Consider the following 20,731-nt stretch of genomic DNA (forward strand, 5'->3'; position numbering starts at 1 on the left):
AACCATGTAACCATGAACGTTTATAGTCTGGATAATACAGTTAAGTGAGAAGTTCTCATAAACTTGGATGGCAAAATACGATAACAAAGACCTGAGTGACGTTAACTTCGTTCTATCTATACATGTAACGGACATACATGCAGGATTCTAAAAAACGATGGCTCATTCTATCCCATCTCGTAATTTAAGATCGTGTGATCAGGATCTTTTGGGCACCACGAAAAAGGGGGAGCACTAAATAAAAAGACGGAACCTTATATTACGTAGAGTCCAACCGTGAGGAATTCACTACCATTCAATCGGCTATCCAGCATTACTGATTCTGAAGCAGTTTTTAAAAGAAAATTTAAAAGTCCGTTATATTTAGATGGTATGTAGGAAAAAACAATTGTTTGTTTATTTGCTTTTTGTTTTCGTTTATATATAAAATGGAATAAAATTTAATTCCCTTTATTCATCCCATAAGGGAAATTTATCTCTAGGGTCTATACCAAAGGAAGACTGGAATAACCCAGGTGTCAGCCGCAGTGCAGCGCCGCAAATTCCGTTTTCTCATCTCTTTAATGTTGTTGATAATATGATAGTGTTTTTTAATATAATATAGCGGCATGTGTATTGTGCGCCTTGAGCTATATTCTATGGGACTGGCGCTTTATATAAATTACATAATTATTATTAATACTGTAATTATTGTCCTCTCCCCCCCCCCCCTTTCCCATCTCATACGCCGACTATTTTGGTTAATCGGCACCTACCTACTCATTCCCTCTTTATCTCCTCAGGCGCCTACGAATGTTTCGGCGAGTTCATCGGAGACTGGGGCCTGAAGGCGTACGTCACCTACATGTTCCTGGTCGTCTACGTGATCCCCTGCCTCCTGCTGACCTTCTGCTACGGTTTGATTTGCCTCAAGGTCTGGGAGAGTATGGCCTTCAAGGAGTCCTCCAGGTAAGGTTGGGGGGGGGGAGGAGGGGAGAGGGGGAGATATGGGGAGAGGGCATTGCAAATAGTATTTTTTGTTTAAACTTTTTCATATTCGGCCGATGGATGGAAAGGAGTTCATCCCGGTTTCTATAGCGTAACACGGAGAATAGCAAGGAGTCTTCATGGTAAGGGGGGGGGGGGATGGGGAGGGGGAGATGGCATTGCTAATCGTTTTTATTTTTTTTAAAAAGCTCTTTCATATTCGGCTAATGGAGCCGGAGTTTAACCCGGTTTCTATAGCGTAACACGGAGAATAGCAAGGAGTCCTCGAGGTAAGATGGGGAGGGGGGGGGGGGGGGGGGGCATTGCAAATAGTATTTAAAAACTCGTTCATATTCGGCCTATGGAGCTGGAGTTTATCCCGGTTTCTATAGCGTAACACGGAGAATAGCAAGGAGTCCTCCTGGTAAGGGGTTTTTTTTTTTTTTTTTTGTAAATAGTGTGTTTAAAAAGTCTTTCATAGTCATAAAGCTCATAAAGACGGAATTTATCCAGCGTTCTCTCTGTCCGAAAAAAGAAATTGTAATATCGCCCAATAGGTGTCGTGTCTCGTCATACATGTTAGGTGTTGCTGTTGGGGGGGGGGGGCGCCTTGTTAAGAGCTTTGAGCACGTTTAGGGATTATTGTGCTGTATAAAAGCTCAATATTTTTTAAATTTTCCATAACATAAAACGGACGATGGTAAGTGCTTGCTACCTTTTGGGTAGGAAGCTATTCTACCGCGCAGTACTTTCCGCCAAATGTAACATAAGTAGAAAAGATGCATTCTTGCGAGAGAGAGAGAGAGAGAGAGAGAGAGAGAGAGAGAGAGAGAGAGAGAGAGGAGAAGGAGGAGAGAAGGAGAAGGAAGAGGAGAGAAAAGAAGAAGAAGAAGAAGAAGAAGAAGAAGAAGAAGAAGAAGAAGAAGAAGAAGAAGAAGAAGAAGACTAAGAAGACTAAGAAGAAGAATGTGAGCGAATGAGTGTGTGGGTGTGGGTGGGTGTGTGTGTGTGTGTGTGTGTGTGTGTGTGTCAAAGATTTGTTTGGCCACTCCGTAATCGATTCCAACCATCCTGTTGTCAATTAAAGGAATCCCAATTACACGAACTCGGGATTGTTCCAGTCCACACCATAGAGAATACAGGGCTCCCTAGTCTGTGGTCCTCACTGCCTGTAATAAGGCACCACTTTGACGGGAGATCTTCATTCAATATTCCCCCTCCCTGGGGAATCTTCGCTAGAAATTCATTCAGCGTGAACGTCATGGAATTTATTTGAAGATAGAAACGACACCAATCATCAATCAGAGAGAGCTATGTGAAGCCTATTGAGGAAATCAATAAGTGTAATACATAAACTATAAAGTAATGAGGACGCATGGTCTCCTTTTGGATTGGTAATCAGTGGAGTAGAAATTGATTACAAGCACACACACACACACACACACACACATATACACACACACCCACACACACAACCACACCCACCCACACCCACCCACACACACAACCACACCCACCCCCCCCCCCACACACACACACATATATATATATATATATATATATATATATATATATATATATATATATATATATGTATATAATATAATATATTAATGTTAAAACAAGCCCATAATTGAGTCTGGCTATCAGACCTGCAAATGCGTGCACGTCGGTTTAAATGTATGAGGGCATCTTGATAAAAGAAAAAAAAATTCTCTATAAAAGGAACGAAATTGACGTCACTCAGCTCATTGTTATTGTTTATAGACAGCCATTTTGGTGATTACTTCTCACTAAATCAAATCATCAAACTATAAAACGTTCAGCGTTACATACATAGTTTTGTGTGTTGGTACCTTATATCCTGCTGGCGGATGTTGTGAGTATTTGACATAAACGCATAGCATTTGTCCTACTTTGGTCTTGAAACTGACCAATGAAAACTCTCATGGCAATTTATAATATTAAACACTTACCTTTCTAGGATCAGATGACTCTGGGTAACAGGTCTTCGTTTCCAACCAGTCCCAAGGGACAAGTTCCAACTAGAAGTTCACAAACCGTGAACGATGGAGAATGTTTTTAAAGAGATTCTCACCGATCAATGAGCTGACTGGGCGGGCGTATTGCTTGCGATTAATGGATGAAACCTTTAAAACATAAATCCTTATGTGACAGCGATCACTCGTGCTTTCTAATCGACACCATTCTGTATTTCACACTTTAACCATTTCACTGTTGGGTTCGAGTTTACTTCTTCTTTAGCCATTAACAACAATAAAAAAATTAATTAATTTTAAAAAATTAAAAAATGAGCTCTATATAGCGGAATATCCTAAATGAGGGGGAGGGGGAGAGGGCATTGCCCTCCTAAAAGGGGTCCCTGGTCAACAGCAACATTTAACATGTAGGACGGGACATGCCGCCTGTTAGGCGTTATTACAATTTTTCGGACAAAGACTACGCTGTTAACGGCCAGGTGCTCATTTTACATCTGAGTACGGTGAGAGAAAGCGAGTAAAGAGACTTTTCCAAGGACTCAACTATGCGCCGAGCGCGAGGCTCGAACCCAGGACCTTCCGATCCGAAAGCGAGTGTCATACCACAAGACCACATAGCCGCACAAAGATATTAATCCATCGCTTAAAATCTAGACACTGTGGCTATATGGGCGAATGGTGGACAGGAGGTCACGCTGTGTCTTCTATCCCCCTCTATGTTTTCCGAGTTGCTTTCTGTCTTTGTCTTGGAATGAGTTTACTTTGTTTTATCCTAGCCCTGGCCAGAGTCCTTGATTGGAAGGCAGGGAAGCAGTCAAATGTATAGTTAGAGTTTTGGAAAATGATATTTTTTTTCTTTGTAAACCATCTCTCTATTATTCACTGTTAAATGGGGGGGGGGGGTTGAATATGGTTTGTAAATATTTGTGTCTGTTCCTCTTGGATAAGAAACTCACAACATTGCCATCCGGAAATATAATGGAGCAACACATAAAAATATGTGTGAATTTGAAAGCTAAAAGTCTGGATAATAGAGAGAACGAAGATGACTTCGCTCATGTCTTTGTTATTGTTTTATGCCATCCGCGTTTTTGAGTAATTCTCACTAAACTGTATTAACCAGACTGCAGACGTTCAAGGTTACACATAGTTTTGTGTGTTGGTCCGTTATAAATCCGAATGGCAATGTTGTGAGCTTCTTAGCCAAGCGCATACTATCTATACAGTTTAGTGAGAATTACTCATAAACGCGGATGGCAAAATTACAAAAGCAAAGACCTGAGTGCCGTCAGCTTCGTTCCGTCTATATCATTATTCCATGTGTTTTGTGTCTTCCAGGCGAGTTGTCTTTTTAGTTCATAAAATCTTTTTTATGAGTCCTAGTAAAAAGTCCATTTTTTCCATCGATCTCGAAACATGAGGTGGTCACGTGACATCACGCCTTGGGACGTATCACGTGAATAATTCGTGATCAGTTAATTACTCTGTAAAATGAGTGAAGCTGACGTTATTCGGATCTTAGTAATTATTTATAGATCACCAAAGAGATGATCGATTCTCAATACAAAATCTCTCTGACGGACCATAAATATGACATAAAGAAATTTATGGGACAGGGTGGTGGCTCAGCGGTATGGTCTTTGCTTCGTACCCGAAAGGTACCGAGTTCGACTACCCGCCGCGTTGTGTGGCCTTGAGCAAGTCACCTAGCCTTAGCTCAATTTGCGGCGCTGCACTGCGGCTGACGCCTGGGTTATTCCAGACGTTGTGGACAATTATTGACCTGTTTCGGACAGTCTAAACAGTATAATAGGAAATAAGAAAAAGAAGTAGGAAGAGGAAGAGGGGGAGGGGGAGGGGGAAGGAGCTTTTTGAGCTTTAAAAAACTTAAGCTTTTATATAGCGCAATATCCACTAATCGTTCTTAAAGCGCTTTACAAATGTTCCCTGACCTACAGCAAAACGTAACATGTAGAACGAGGCATGACGCCTGTTAGGTGAGATTTCTTTTTTTTTTTTCAACTAAGACAACGATGTTGACGGCCTGGTGCTCATTTTACACCTGAGTACGGTGAGAGAATGTGAGTAAAGAGTCTTTTCCAACGACTCAACTATGCGCCGAGCGAGGCTCGAAAACAGGACCTTCCGATCCGAAAGCGAGTGTCATATCACAAGAACATCGTATAACCGCACGAGGAGAGGGAGGAGGAGAAGAAGAAGAAGAAGAAGAAGAAGAAGAAGAAGAAGAAGAAGAAGAAGAAGAAGAAGAAAAGGACAGACAGACAGACAGACAGACAGACAGACAGACAGACAGTGAGACAAATAAGACAAAGTTGGAGTGATTTTGGTGAAACGAGTCGGATAAACAAGCTGTGAAATTGTCATGTGATCACGCAATGGAGAATTGGGACCCCAAAATATAACACAATCTGCCCTCTTCAATTTAGACCAGATACATTGTTAGTTGTCATTGTGCTAGTTGTCTTGTGTCCTTGGGATAAATCATTTCCTAGATATTACGCGAGCGTCCTTCGTATTTATCGGGTAGAAAACATGACAAATAAGGAAGTGTTTGGTTGATTTTTTTCTTCATTCATAGCTGTATGTATGGCCTTTCATGGATTCGCTATGTCTGTCGTATGTGTGGTTGTAGTAGTAGTAGAAGTAGTAGTAGTAGTAGTAGTAGTAGTAGTAGTAGTAGTGGTAGTAGTTTTGTGTTTGATGTTAGTATTTTTCTTGTGTTTCTTATTTTTTGTCGGGGTTTTTGTGTAGTTGTTTTGTTTGTTTGTTTGTTTGTTGTTTTATTTTTGTTTTTGTTTTTTTTTTTTGTTTTTTTGTTTTTTTTTTTTTTGTTTTTGTGTTTGTTTTGCTATTTGGGATTTTTTTTTCTTTTTTTAGGGGGGGGGGTGTTTTGGCGAAAGAAGGGTTTTGAGCCCGAAACGTTCCGTGTCTTGTATTTTGTTATTTTTTAAAACTGTTTTATTCATGTTTGTGTTTTATTTCTTACAGGCTTAATCATCATAATCAGTGCTATCCAAATCAAAAGACAATCTAGACCGGATATTATAAGAATAATAATAGTACAAAACCATTCGGCTTCTCTCCCTTTCTTACCTGTCATTTCAAAGACCAAACCATTAGGGCAGATGCATCTTCTTTGAGGCTATTTTATAATCATGTCATGGCATCTTATTTGATCTCATCAAAATAATCTAAAAGTTGATTTTTATCCCTTCAATCCTAAACAAAATACAGGGTAGGGGAAAAAATTAATAAATATTTTATACAATAATAAAACGCCTTTCTAAAAATATTTGGCCAGAATTTTTTACTCAAACTGTTAGTAAATTAATTCATTTACTTATTTAAAATTTTAACTTGAGATTTGAAAGAACTTGGATATAAAGTTTAAGACTTTTTTTCAAATAGATCTATTCAGGGGAATTTATCGAAATTAGACGTGAAATTTTTCTGGCCAAAATTTTTAAAAGTTGTTTTGTCAGTGTTTGGCCAAAAAAAAATAATAATAATAACTAAAATAGCTTTTTAGCATCCTACGCTTTAGTTGTATTATGGGAGTCAAAGATCTTGTGTTGTTCCGTGATTCTTACAGACGTCCATAATTTATCATAACACACAACGGATGTGACCTTTAATCTGGCTAATACTATTGATGGTTTGGAATTAAATTTCAGACAAAGATTTGCCACAATAACGTTTATTCTAAAGAAAGTTCTTGTTGGTATCTCAGAACAAAGATAGCTCTTTGATCGGCAGAGACCTAGATATATTTTTGTAATCTTTCGAGCGAATAATGCAAGAAAAATATGACAATTCATGGTTGTTTGATTTGAATAATCCGATTCCATTTTTTAAATGTTTGTCCCCTCCCCCTCCCTCCCTCTCTCTCTCTCTCTCTCTCTCTCTCTCTCTCTCTCTCTCTCTCGGCTCATTCTCTATCTATCTACCTGTCTATCTATCTATCTATTTATCTATCTATGTATCTATCTATCTATCTATCTATCTACTTCTCTCTCTCTCTCTCTCTCTCTCTCTCTCTCTCTCTCTCTATGTATATATAATATACAATATATATATATATATATAATTCTTTAAAATAAATCTATCTATCTATCTACCTTTTTATCTTTCAATCTATCCATCTATCTGTCCACCTATCTATCAATCTTTCTATCCATATAAAAATCATTATATCTATCGTTCTTTCTTTCTTTTTACCTATTAACTTTCTCTCTCTCTCTCTCTCTCTCTCTCTCCTTTCTCTCTCTCTCTCTCTCTCTTTCTTTCTTTCTTTCTTTCTTTCTTCCATTCTTTCTTTCTTTGCTATTTTCAGGATTTACGTCTGTATTATGTCGAATGTCTTTAAGATTTGTTGACTTTATATTCCTATCTTTCCAAGACGTTTGTTTGGCTGTGAAATGTTCGTAGTTGAAATCTGGTCTTGAAAAGCTGATTGAAGCATTTGAGATTTGGCTATGCAGGAGAATAGGCTTCAACGGTCGTGACGTCACTTCCCTCGTAATGACACATAATAACTTGGTAACTGGTTCTAAACTATCGGAACAATGGCGGGCGCCCTTATGAAATATTTCTCAGACGAGCATAAAAGTGTATTCAGGGGAGAAAAACATTATAAATCTGATCATGTTTTGACTTGTATACATTCTGATCACATGACATGTAAAAACGTTCTAGCCGGCATGAAGAATAAAAAGTACCGATTTTCTTTGGTTAGAACCAAGCAGCTGGTTGCTGGGCGGACGTGACGTCGAACTATTGAATCCAATTTCAAAAACATCTTGGGAAATAGAGAAAAACAGGGAGAGGGAGCATGACAGAATGGTCTTTGTTTCCCAGCTAAAGGGTACCAGGTTCGATTCCCCGCCAAGCTGTGAGGCCTCGAACAAGTCACCTTGCCCAAACCCACTTGCCGAGAGCTGCTCTGCGGTTGACGTCGTCTGGGTTATTCTAGTTTTCCCTTGGAATAAACACTGAAGAAAGATGTTCCCTTGGGGATGAAAAAAAAAATGAAATTTCATTCATTTTCTTAATCTATAGATGGAACGAAATTGACGTCAGTCAGGTCTTTGTTAATGTTTTTAGCCAGCCATTTTTATGAGAAGTTCGCACTAAATTGTATAAATCATACTATGAATGTTTAATATTAGATACACATAATCTAGTTGTGTGTGTGTTGTTGGTACGTTATAACCAGCCAGCTGGTGTTATGAGTGTATTTTAATCAAACACACAGCATCAATATAAATAAATGTATTTTGCTGTAGAGTTGAATTATGTAGATAAAGAGCATGTCAAAAACTGTGTATTTAAATCTCTAATGAAATTCAACGTCAATCGTTAGGGAAGTGACGTAACTCTTGCCGTCATTGATTGGACAGGAAATGAAATCTAAATAATGAATAATTTATATGTTATCTATCAGCATCGTCATCGTCGTTATCATCGCCATCATTAATTCTCTTATAAACGTATCATACTACATTCATCCCTAGGGCCGCACGGGATTCACATAGGGAGGGAAAAAAAAGCTTTAAAATTAATTAAACTCATCTTGATGTGCTTTTTGTCTATCTTTTTACTTTCATTGTTTACAGTATTCTCCATTCCCAATGATTAAAGAACATATAATGGTTTTAAAAAATTAAAATTAAAAAATTAAAAAATTGGACTTTCTACAATATGGAATTCTTGAACGTTGTATCTGATAACCAAAACCAATCCGGACGAAAAGTACGACGTCACACCTGCCTAGCAACGTCCTGTTGGGTTCCACACTCAACAAAAAGAATGCTTTTTAAATTGACATCCGTTGGCCTGCCCTATCAGCCTATCAGCCTATCAGTCTATCAGTCTATCAGCCTATCAGCCTATCAGTCTATCAGTCTATCAGCCTATCCGTCTATCAGTCTATCAGTCTATCAGTATATCAGCCTATCAGTCTATCAGCCTATCAGTCTATCAGCCTATCAGTCTATCAGCCTATCAGCCTATCAGTCTATGAGCCTATCGGTCTATCAGCCTATCAGTCTATCAGCCTATCAGCCTATCCGCCTATCAGTCTATCCGCCTATCAGCCTATCAGTCTATCAGCCTATCAGCCTATCAGCCTATCAGTCTATCAGTCTATCAGTCTATCAGCCTATCAGTCTATCAGCCTATCAGTCTATCAGCCTATCAGTCTATCAGTCTATCAGCCTATCAGTCTATCAGCCTATCAGTCTATCAGTCTATCAGCCTATCAGCCTATCAGTCTATCAGCCTATCAGCCTATCAGTCTATGAGCCTATCAGTCTATCAGCCTATCAGCTTATCAGTCTATCAGCCTATCAGTCTATCAGCCTATCAGCCTATCAGCCTATCAGTCTATCAGACTATCAGCCTATCAGCCTATCAGTCTATCAGCCTATCAGCCTATCGGTCCATCAGTCTATCCACCTATCAGCCTATCAGTCTATCCACCTATCAGCCTATCAGCCTATCTACCTATCAGCCTATCAGCCTATCAGCCTATCAGTCTATCAGCCTATCAGCCTATCAGCCTATCAGCAATGAAAACGAAAAATTCAAGCTGTGGTCTTTACTATCAGCACAGTTGCTTTTTTTTATTTTAAATCTAATTCGTGCTGATATGGCCTAAATGTTTCGCAATCGCCGTAAAACCGTTAAAAACAAAACAAACCTGTAAAGAAATGAAAATATAGAAAATGATATAATAATATTATATTGCTGAAACGCCTAAAAATGTGTTTAAAAAATGACAAGCAATGCATAATTTATAAATGAATGTATGAATTTGATGAATATTGAATTGGCATAAACAAATGAACAAAAAAAAAGAATAAATTAATGAATTAAATCTAATGAATGAATGACGTGAATGAATGAATGAATGAATGTTTCAAGAACTCTTAGTTGTGGGTGCCTCTGCGAATATATAATATATAGATGCATACATTTCTTCTTCTTCTTTTTCTCCTGGGTGGGGTTCCTGACCTCCCATAGCGGACAGGGAGGAACACACTGTGTCTTCTATCCCCTTATATATGTTTTCCAACTTGCTTTCTGTCTTTGTCTTGGAATGAGATTACTTGGTTTTGTCCTGGCCCTGGCCGGAGTCCTGGCTGGGAGGGAAACAGTCAAATGCATAGTTTTTGTTTTGGGAGATGATATTTTTTTCCTTGTAAATCATCTCTCTGTTATGTATTATTATATTTGATATTTTGAATGTATAATGTAAGAATTTGAGTGTATTCCTCTTTCGTGGATTGTGTGCTTGTGTCCGGATGAGAATTATAGGTGATCTCAAACTAAGTATATGGGTGGTATGCTCTTGGAATCTACATCTGATACCTTTTTGTTCCCAGTTCTCCTATGTCTTACTTTTTCTTGGGTGCTTAAATTGTAATTCTAGAACTTTTTACTATCCCATTTTTCTTCCTTTTTACTGGCGCTGATATAACCTAAATGTGTTGCAAGCGCCGTAAAACCCTTAAAAACAAACAAAAACAAACTTCTATTCCTCCTAATCCTCCTCCTCCTAATCCTCCTCCTCCTCCTCCTCCTTCTTTTGAGAAATTTAATGGACATCGCTTTCTATAAAAGCTCAAGTTGTTTATTTTGTTGTTTTTTTGTGTGTGTTTGCATGTGTGTGTTTGTGTGTGTGTGTGGGGGGGGGGGGAGTTGTTTCGTGTTATATTTCAGGAAGTTTAGAAGAAAAGACGACCTTGACAAACATTTGTAACCCTTCGTCTCAAAACGGTGTGATATAGGGATCAATTGAATTCCTAATAGTAACTTTTTAAAAATGAGCTTTTATATAGCAATAGTCACTGAACGTGCTCAAAACGCTTTACTATGGGTCCCTGACCAACAGCAACACTTTACATGTAGGACTTATCATGACGCCTGTTAGGCGATATTACATTTTTTGGGGACAGAGACAACGCTGTTAACGGCCAGTCATTTTACACCCGAAATATCCAACGTCACAATTCAGTCATTTTGCTCAGAACGACTCATGAGTGTGTATGTTTACAACTTTCATAAACAAAGCAGCGTGTTTACATTTATATTGAGAAATATCCAATCGTTGTACAGCTACAAATCACGTGATCAGTGACTAAAACATAACGATAAAACTCTCCGTTCTAAACTCACGATTCAGGTCCTATTCACCCGATATAACACCGTTTGGATACAGCTGGTCACATTTATTTACTCTCTGCAGACAATCTAATGACCTGTAATCTCATTCAGAAAAAGAAAATATAATAATATGATAATGGTGAATAAAGAAGAAGAAGAAACAAACTTAGGACAGGAAATAATGATGGTAGCGTAATGTGAAGCCATTTCGTGACTATTAGCGGATGGATATTGCCGGCCGGCCTCATCACGACTCCACGAACGGTCCCGTCCGCCTGTCCTTTTGGAGGACTATATTTTTGGATGTTGTTGGTTCCAATGTAATTATTCACTCTGGAGTACTACTAATTCGTCCACGTATATATATCATTCTCTCTCTCTCTTCTCTCTCTCCTCTCTCTCTCTCTCTTCTCTCTCTCTCTCTCTCTCTCTCTCTCTCCTCTTCCTCTCTCTCTCCTTCTCTCTCTTCTCTTTCTCCATATATATATATATATATATATATATATATATATATATATATATATATATATATATATATATATATATATATATTATAAACCTTTCTATATCCAGATATATATAATGTTTGTGTGTGCGCGTGCGCGCGCGCGTGTGTGTGTGTGTGTATGTGTGTGTTGTTATAACAAAATTCAAAAGATACATTTTTGCCGATATAGATAGAAGTTTTAATGCTCTCGGCTTATTTCCAAACGCTAGTTTGATGTTTAAAGTTTTGAAGTTGGTTTAATCGAACTTGGTTTCCGGCATGTATTGACTAAACGAAAGTGACGTCACTCAGCCCTTTCTTATCTTTTTTAGACAGCCATTTTAATGATTTGGTCTCACTTTATCATGTCAATCAGAGTAAAACATTTAAGGTTACACACGGTTTTGTGTGTTGGTCCGTTATATCTGGCTGATGGATGTTGTATTATACCCTAACGCATAGCATCGATATAATAAATGAAGTAGACGACACTCAGCTCTTTGTTATTATGTGTGTGTGTTTTGTGTGTGTTGTTGTGTGTGGTGTTTGTGTGTGGTGTTTGTGTGTGGGTGTTTGTGTTTGTGTGTGGGTGTGTTTGTGTGTGTGTGTGTTTGTGTGTGGGTGTGTTTGTGTGTTGGTGTGTTTGTGTGTGGGTGTGTTTGTGTGTGTGTGTGTTTGTGTGTGTGTGTGTGTTTGTGTGTGTGTGTTTGTGTGTGTGTTTGTGTGTGGGTGTGTTTGTGTGTGTGTTTGTGTGTGGGTGTGTTTGTGTGTGGGTTGTGTTGTGTGTGTGGTGTGTTTGTGTGTGGTGTGTTTGTGTGTGGGGTGTGTATGATGTGTGTTTGTGGTGTGTTTGTATGTCGTGTGTTTGTGTGGTGTGTGTGGGGGGGGTGTATGAATGTGTGTTTATGTGTGGTGTTTGTATGAATCGTGTTGTGTAGTGTGTGTGTGTGTTTTGTGTGTGGGTGTAGTCGTGTTGTTTGGATGTTGATTGTTTATGTGTGGTGTTTGTATGAATCTGTGTTGGGGTGATGATTGTGTTGTGGTGTGATTTGTTGTGGGGTATGAATGTGTGTTTATGTGTGTGTGTTTGTATGAATCTGTGTGTGTGTGTGTGTGTGTGTGTGGGTGTATGAATGTGTGTTTATGTGTGTGTGTTTGTATGAATCTGTGTGTGGGGGGGGTGTATGAATGTTGTTTATGTGTGTGTGTTTGTATGAATCTGTGTGTGTGTGTGGGGGGTGTATGAATGTGTGTTTTATGTGTGTGTGTTTGTATGAATCTGTGTGTGTGTGTGGTGTGTGTGTGGGTGTATGAATGTGTGTTTTATGTGTGTGTGTTTGTATGAATCTGGTGTGTGTGGGGTGTATGAATGTGTGTTTATGTGTGTGTGTTTGTATGAATCTTGTGTGTGTGTGGTGTGGTGTATGAATGTGTGTTTATGTGTGTGTTTGTATGAATCTGTGTGTGTGTGTGTGTATGAATGTGTGTTTATGTGTGTGTGTTTGTATGAATCTGTGTGTGTGTGTGGGTGTATGAATGTGTGTTTATGTGTGTGTTTGTATGAATCTGTGTGTGTGTGTGTGTGTGTGTGGGTGTATGAATGTGTGTTTATGTGTGTGTGTTTGTATGAATCTGTGTGTGTGTGGGTGTATGAATGTGTGTTTATGTGTGTGTGTTTGTATGAATCTGTGTGTGGGGGGGTGTATGAATGTGTGTTTATGTGTGTGTTTGTATGAATCTGTGTGTGTGTGGGGGTGAATGAATGTGTGTTTATGTGTGTGTGTTTGTATGAATCTGTGTGTGTGTGGGGGTGTATGAATGTGTGTTTATGTGTGTGTGTTTGTATGAATCTGTGTGTGTGGGGTGTATGTGTGTGTTATGTGTGTGTGTAATCTGTGTGTGGGGGTGTATGAATGTGTGTTTATGTGTGTGTGTTTGTATGAATCTGTGTGTGTGTGGGGGTGTATGAATGTGTGTTTATGTGTGTGTGTTTGTATGAATCGTGTGTGTGTGTGGGGTGTATGAATGTGTGTTTATGTGTGTGTGTGTTTGTATGATATGCTGTGTGTTGTGGGGGGGGTGTATGAATGTGTGTTTATGTGTGTGTGTTTGTATGAATCTGTGTGTGGGGGGGTGTATGAATGTGCGTTTATGTGTGTGTGTTTGTATGAATCTGTGTGTGGGGGAGGGGGGTGTATGAATGTGCGTTTATGTGTGTGTGTTTGTATGAATCTGTGTGTGTGGGGGGGGGTGTATGAATGTGTGTTTATGTGTGTGTGTTTGTATGAATCTGTGTGTGTGTGTGGGTGTATGAATGTGTGTTTATGTGTGTGTGTTTGTATGAATCTGTGTGTGTGTGTGGGTGTATGAATGTGTGTTTATGTGTGTGTGTTTGTATGAATCTGTGTGTGGGGGGGGGTGTATGAATGTGTGTTTATGTGTGTGTGTTTGTATGAATCTGTGTGTGTGTGTGGGTGTATGAATGTGTGTTTATGTGTGTGTGTTTGTATGAATCTGTGTGTGTGTGTGGGTGTATGAATGTGTGTGTCTGTGCACTTACATGTCCAATAGTCTTTTTACACATTTGAACCATCACTTACACACCTACAAAGCAAATAGTTTTATTTAAAATTTTAAAATGTTGACCATTATTTTTTCCTATAATGAGGAATCGATTTTATCATTAACTCAACTTCGTTCATCCGTCAATTCCGTGATAATTCTTTTTTTATTTAAAAAAAAAACTTGAGCTTTTATATAGCGCAATATCCACTAAACGTGCTCAAAGCGCTTAACACCTGGTCCCTAGCCAACAGCAACGCCATCCTCTCATCTCTCAATCGTCTTTAGTGCTTCATTCATTCATTTGTGTTTTGTTGACGAATGGGAAACACGAAACGTCCATATAATCTATCTTCCTTATTAAAACTGAAGCGTCCATTCAATTTTGACTATTTTTATTTTTTCCCAATAAACCAAATAAATCAAAAACCCAAGTCTCATAATTATTTTGACTAATATATTTTGTCAGTTTTGTCAGCTGTTCCGTGTATTATGTTACAATGTCCCACTTTTCCTCTAAGCCATTTATTGCTTATGTAATCAACTCTATTCTTAGAATGATTGCTCAATTGTCGCCATTGTTTTTCAAAGAATTGTTATTTTTCTCCCGATTATCTCCCCTTCTTTTCATAGAATTTAAATTTTCTCGATTATCTCTCCTTCTTTTCATAGAACTGCATTTCTCTCGATTATCTCCCCTTGTTTTCATAGAATTGTATTTTTTTCTCTCGATCATCTCCCTTGATCAAATATAATTGGCATTCTTCTCTAGGTGGCTTCATGGCCATTTTAGTCGACAATGACAAATTATAGACTTTCCAATGTTAGCCCGACCAATTTTAATCCATTTCTTTTTACCATGAGCTTTTATATAGCGCACACTTATTTACTTAAGTCTCTCGGTTTCAGATTATGCATTAGACTTTAACAGCATTTCTCAAACTTTAGCGCATTTTGTCGTTTCTGTAAAAAAAAAAAATGCCAAAGAGAACAAAAAAAAAAGCCAATTCAGACATAGAAAAAAATATTTTTTAAAAAAAATGAAATTCCCTTTATTCATTTCATATGGGAAATTTTTCTCTTGGGTCTATTCCAAGGGAGGACTGAAATATCCGCAGTGCAGCGCCGCAAATTGAGCTAGGGCGAGGTGACTTGCTCAAGGCCACACAGCTCAACGGCAGGTGATCGAACTCGGTACCTTTCGGGTACGAAGCCAAGACCGTACCGTTGAGCCACTCTGCCCTCCACCTCCCCCCCCCCCCCCCCCCCCCCCCCCCCCCCCCCCTCCCGTTACAATGAAGACTGAAATGCCAAATTTACTTCTCGCACAATGACATCTAAACTAGGGTCTGAAGGTCCTGGGTCGGTTCCCGCTCTGCGCGGCGCATAGTTGAGTCCGTGGAAAATTACCTTTAATCACATTCTCTCACCGTCCTCTGGTGTAAAATGAGTACCAAGCCCTGAATCTATCTCTCTCTATCTCTCTATCTATCTTTCTTTCTTTCTCTCTATCTTTCTCTCTCTTTCTCTCTCTCTCTCCCTCTCTGACTCCCCCTTTCTCCCCCCCCCCCCTTCTCTCTCTCTCTCACTCTCTCTCTCTCTTTCTCTCTCTCTCTCTCACTCTCTCTCCGTGTGTTTGTGAATGTGTGTATGTGTGTGTACGTGTGTGTTGTCTCCTTTCTAGTTCTAGTCCTAACAACCCATACTCCCACACCCTTCAACTCACGCTTATTACCTCCACTTCACTACATCCAGAAACGTTTTTAGATTAAGAGATTCGTTTTTTTTTTTTGTTTTTTTTTTTTTGGTTCATTTTCATTTTAGCCAGTAAATTGCCGTAATTTTGCAACTGGTATTTACAGATTTGGCCAGAAAACTCGTCCTTCAAATATAATCGACCGATTTAAATGACCCACATCTTGGCAAAAACTCTCAAACCTGGAACGCCGCGAAGCCTTGATTAAAGCCCCAGGTTTTCAGAGACTCTGCCTAGACGAATGTCATATGAATCGATCGATAATTTTCTGACTAAATTTTTAAATACCTGTCTTTCCAGAGTACGGCAGTTAACTGGTAAACCACAAGGTCTTTTCTTCTATTTTTAGTTGATTTTTTGTCGTTGTTTTTTTTTTTTTTTTTTTTTTGTTTTTTTTTTTGTTATGTTGTTGTTGTTCTTTGGGAGTTTTTTTGTTGTTGTTGTTTTTTGTTTTTTTTTTTGTTTTTTGTTTTATTTTTATTTAATTTTTTTTTTTTTTTTTTTTTTTTTTGTTTTTTTTTTTTTTTTTTTTTTTTTTTTTTGGGGGGGGGGAATTTGTTGTTCTTTTTATTTATTTTTTTTTTCTTCTTTTAAAAAAAAAAAACAATCCTTTCTCGCTTGTCAATTTAGTAATATCTCCTCTGTCATCTTCCATTACTCCTTGGGCTTGTTATTTCTTTTGTTAACGCTTGTCGTAAATCCAATCTCCAGCTATAAATCATACAGCACACACACACACACACAAACACACACACACACACACACACAGCCAGACCAAATTGGAGGTTATTGGATGTTGCCATCTGCTGGTCGGATCGGTTTTTTAAAAAACCAACAAAAAAAGCCAAGTAAAGAAAGAAAATAAATAAGCCAAAATAGCCGTAGAAAAATTGCCAGTTGCCATGAAGACAAAAAAGCCAAATTTACTTCTTCTACAATGATTTTCATGCTCATTTATTTCAATGAAAAAACCACTAACTTAATTCTTTAATTTTTTCCCTGTACTTTTCTTATTTTATTTTTATCTGTTTAGTTAACTTGTTTTTTTGTTTGTTTGTTTTTCTTTTTTGTTTATTCGTTTGTTTTTGTTGGGGCATTTTGTTTGTTTTTTTTTGTTGTTGTTTGTTTGCCTGTGTTTGGGGGGGGGGGGTTCTTGTTGTTTTTATTGTTTGTTTTTGTTTTTTTGTTTTTTTGTTTTATGTTTTTGTTCGTTAACTTGTGTGTGTGTGTGTGTGTGTGTGTGTGTGTGTCTGTTTGCTTTTTCTTTTTATTTGTGAGTGTTTTCTTATTTGTTTATTCGTTCGTGTTCTCTTCGTTTCCTTATTCGTTTTTGCTATAGTTTTTTTTTTCTTTTTCATTTGTCTAACATAATTTAATTTATTACAACAAAACTAGAATGTTCAGAACATCAAATCGAACGCTAAACCACACCAATGATATTCATTTTCGACACCACACAATTGAGTTTAGCAGTAAAAATTACAATTTGGCAACATGTTTATTTTTAAAAGGTAGAAATTACAGTTTTGTTAAAGAGAGTAAAAAATCGCTTAACCCATTTCGTCTCAACGAGTTCACGATAATTCGGTTATTGTTTACTGGTTATGGGTAAACGGTTATTGTTTATTTGTTATGGGTAAACGGGCTTCTCTATAATGTAATATTATCTGACCTTGTATCTCTTTATGGGTAGATCTATTGAAAAGCAAGCAGCACAGTCGGAAACTGGTGACCGACGAAATTGGCTGGATTAACTCTCCCATTGCCGGTTATGTTGGGGTTCCTTATAGCTCAGTAAATAGAGCACTCGCTTCACACGCAGAGGGACCGAGATCGGTCATAGAAGAAGTCGAGTTTGTTTGGGTTTTTTTTCAGACACCCCTGTCCACCCAGCAGTGATTGGGTAGCTGGATCTAATAGATATGGCGTAAAGTACATTGTAATAGACTAGGGTCCTTTCCAAAGGGTAGCAAGGGTGACGTGCGTTATTTTCAGGTCCGGTATACGAACAAAATTATGGGCCCGATTTAGCATTGTTGTAGTGGAGACCATTTTGCAATGGTTTGAGAGTAGGCCTGTTTTCATGACAACAATGGGTCTATAACAATAACAATTCGGGTTATAGTAGTAGTATCGTTCGGCTACACTCCTATGTTCAAGGTATAAATCCTGGTTCGGAAGTCATCATCATATTTGTTGATGGTTTCGAATCCCCCTTCCAGTTTTGTCTCTGGGCAATCTAGTACGAGCTGGTTTGCATCTTGTGGTGCTTGGTTGCAATTTGGGCATGTTGGTGATTCTTGGAGCCCCTTTTGTGCATGTCGGCAGCTGTTCTTGTATGTTTTGACCGTAGTCTATTTGCAGCTACCCAGTATTTTCTTGGTTGATCCTGTAGACCTGGGAGACTTTTACAGGGATCTTCAATTAGTTCCCCTCCTGTTGGTTTATTCACCAGGCTTCTTGCGTGTTGTAGTTTTCTTTCTTTGATAGGTAGAAAGGTGAACGAGATTTTAGTCTTGATGTTTCGGGTTATAAGACCTGAAAATAAATATACGTCCGTAGCAAGCAATTGCTATTGTCCCTTACACGCTATAGAAACCGGGATAAACCCGGCTACATGGACTGCTAACTAACTGCTTTGAATAAGATTCCCTTTATTCATCCCCAAGGGGAAATTTGTCTTTAGAGTCTATTCCAAGGGAAGACTGGATAACCCAGGCGTCAACCGCAGTTCAGCGCCGCAAAGTGAGCTAGGGCGAGGTGACTAGCTCAAGGTCACACAGTGCGGCGGGTTGTCGACCTCTGTACTTGTTGGGTACGAGGCAAAGACGGTAACGCTGAGTCACGCTGCCTCTCAGTACTACTTGTGCGGCTATATGGTCTAGTGGTATGACACTCGCTTTCGGATCGGAAGGTCCTGGGTTCGAGCCTCGCTCGGCGTTGGAAAAGGCTCTTTTCTCACATTCTCTCACCGTACTCATGTGTAAAATGAGTACCTGACCGTTAACAGCGTAGTCTTTGTCCGAAAAATTGTAATATCGCCTTACAGGCGTCATGTCCCGTACTACATGTTAAATGTTGCTGCTGACCAGGGACCCCTTGCAAAGCGCTTTGAGCACATTTAGTGGATATTGCGCTATATAAAGCTCAATTATTACTTGCCGCCCCATTTCTGGATTTTCCCCAAAACTTCACACCAACCCATGACAAAATTACAATTTTTTTCACTCAAACAAAAAAAACAATAAGTTTTTGCCATACATTCTATTTTCAGCAAAACGAGCAGCTCTTTATAGGTGACAAAACAACATTTGTCTTTAAAAATTGTGTGTGAAACGAGTATTCTACCAACTGAGACATCGGGACCTTCGAAGGGGGGGTGAGGGGGGGGGAACGGTGTCGGAGGTCAAATCAACCCGTTGATATTTTGAAGGCAAAGTTTTCTAGGCAAAATTCAATTAGCATGTTTGGCCATTTCACGCCATCAATGCATTCATTAATGTTCTCATTACACTGGACAGCGAACATCGTCTCTGCTTCACTTGACATCTAATTGATTGTCATCCTATGCTGTGATGGCTTGATGAAATGTCTCCGGAGATGCCATGATCATTGCATAAATATTCATGTAAATATATATTTACATGAATATTTATGCAATGATCATGGCATCTCCGGATATATATTATATATATATATATATATATATATATATATATATATATATATATATATATATATATATATAGCTGGGCCAGTAGATCTGGTGAAAAATACTTTGCGATAATTTAGCGTCCTATCCAAAGGGTATCAAGCAATTAATTGCTATGTCCATTTCACGCTTTGGAAACAAGAATAAACTCCCTGCTCTATGGACCTATTAGCTCTGAAGAATTACTTCACGTGCGTCATACATCGTCCTAATGTTTAGTGCCACTGTTTGCTTGGGACTTTTTAGAAGCCGACGTGTACATACATGCAGTTCTGCTATCCGAACTCTCATATGGGCCTAGTTGAACATGATTGTAATGGACTATATTTTGGGTCATTTTTTTTTTAGATTTCCATTACAACAATGAGCTCATAAGGAATGGGTTATCAGACCTGCAAATAAGTGCACGTAGTGTAAAGCGGTTTGGAAACACCGTCTTAAAAAGCGGTATTAGCAAGTTAACGATGACGTTCCCCGCCTGAACGATCGACCAACGAACGATTTGTTAGAAAACGAAGATCTGTCCTCGGGCGATTCCACACGACACCAGTTTCATTTGTTAGGCCGTAGCCATCGTTAAGTTATAGCCTGACACTGAAACTCAAAAAGACGTCAATATTTGGTTTTTGCACCGCCTAGTGAGTGTCGTTAGTAGAGCTCATGGAAACAAGTGGTACCATTGGTTGAACTATTGAATACAACTCACGATTTGTTTTCTTGTGTGACCAAAGACTGGCATTTTGACGTCATTTTCTGGTCAGTGTCAGGCTATAACTTAACGATGGCTACGGTTAGGCTCTCCAACGGTATGTAGCATCGGCACTCATCATCTTACTCTTACAGTCATTCACTCGTTCCTGCCAGCTCAAATAAATATAACATTTAATATATTCATAATACACCCTTGTTATCTTTTCTATATTATCATGCAATAATGGCGATATACATTATAGCAATAGGGTTAAACGGTCGTGACGTCACTTCCCTTGTAATGACGCATAGTAACTATAGTAACTGGTTCTAAACGATCGGAACAATGGCGGACGCCATTATCTCCATCA

The 20,731-nt window shown here is 38.6% G+C and overlaps 1 protein-coding gene across 1 annotated transcript in view; it reads left to right on the top strand.

Moving 5' to 3' along the window:
• The window catches only part of LOC144959291 (isotocin receptor-like), a 154,974-nt gene that overhangs the window by 129,003 nt on the left and 5,240 nt on the right, over positions 1-20,731 (top strand). The window contains 3 exon segments of the mRNA XM_078891832.1: positions 783-948; positions 1,594-1,596; positions 6,546-6,561. Coding sequence (XP_078747958.1) covers positions 783-948; positions 1,594-1,596; positions 6,546-6,561 — 185 coding nt within the window.

Source organism: Berghia stephanieae, chromosome 13, assembly GCF_034508935.2.
Source record: "Berghia stephanieae isolate SIO BIC M18660-M18661 chromosome 13, UCSD_Bste_1.3, whole genome shotgun sequence".
Taxonomy (NCBI): domain Eukaryota; kingdom Metazoa; phylum Mollusca; class Gastropoda; order Nudibranchia; family Aeolidiidae; genus Berghia; species Berghia stephanieae.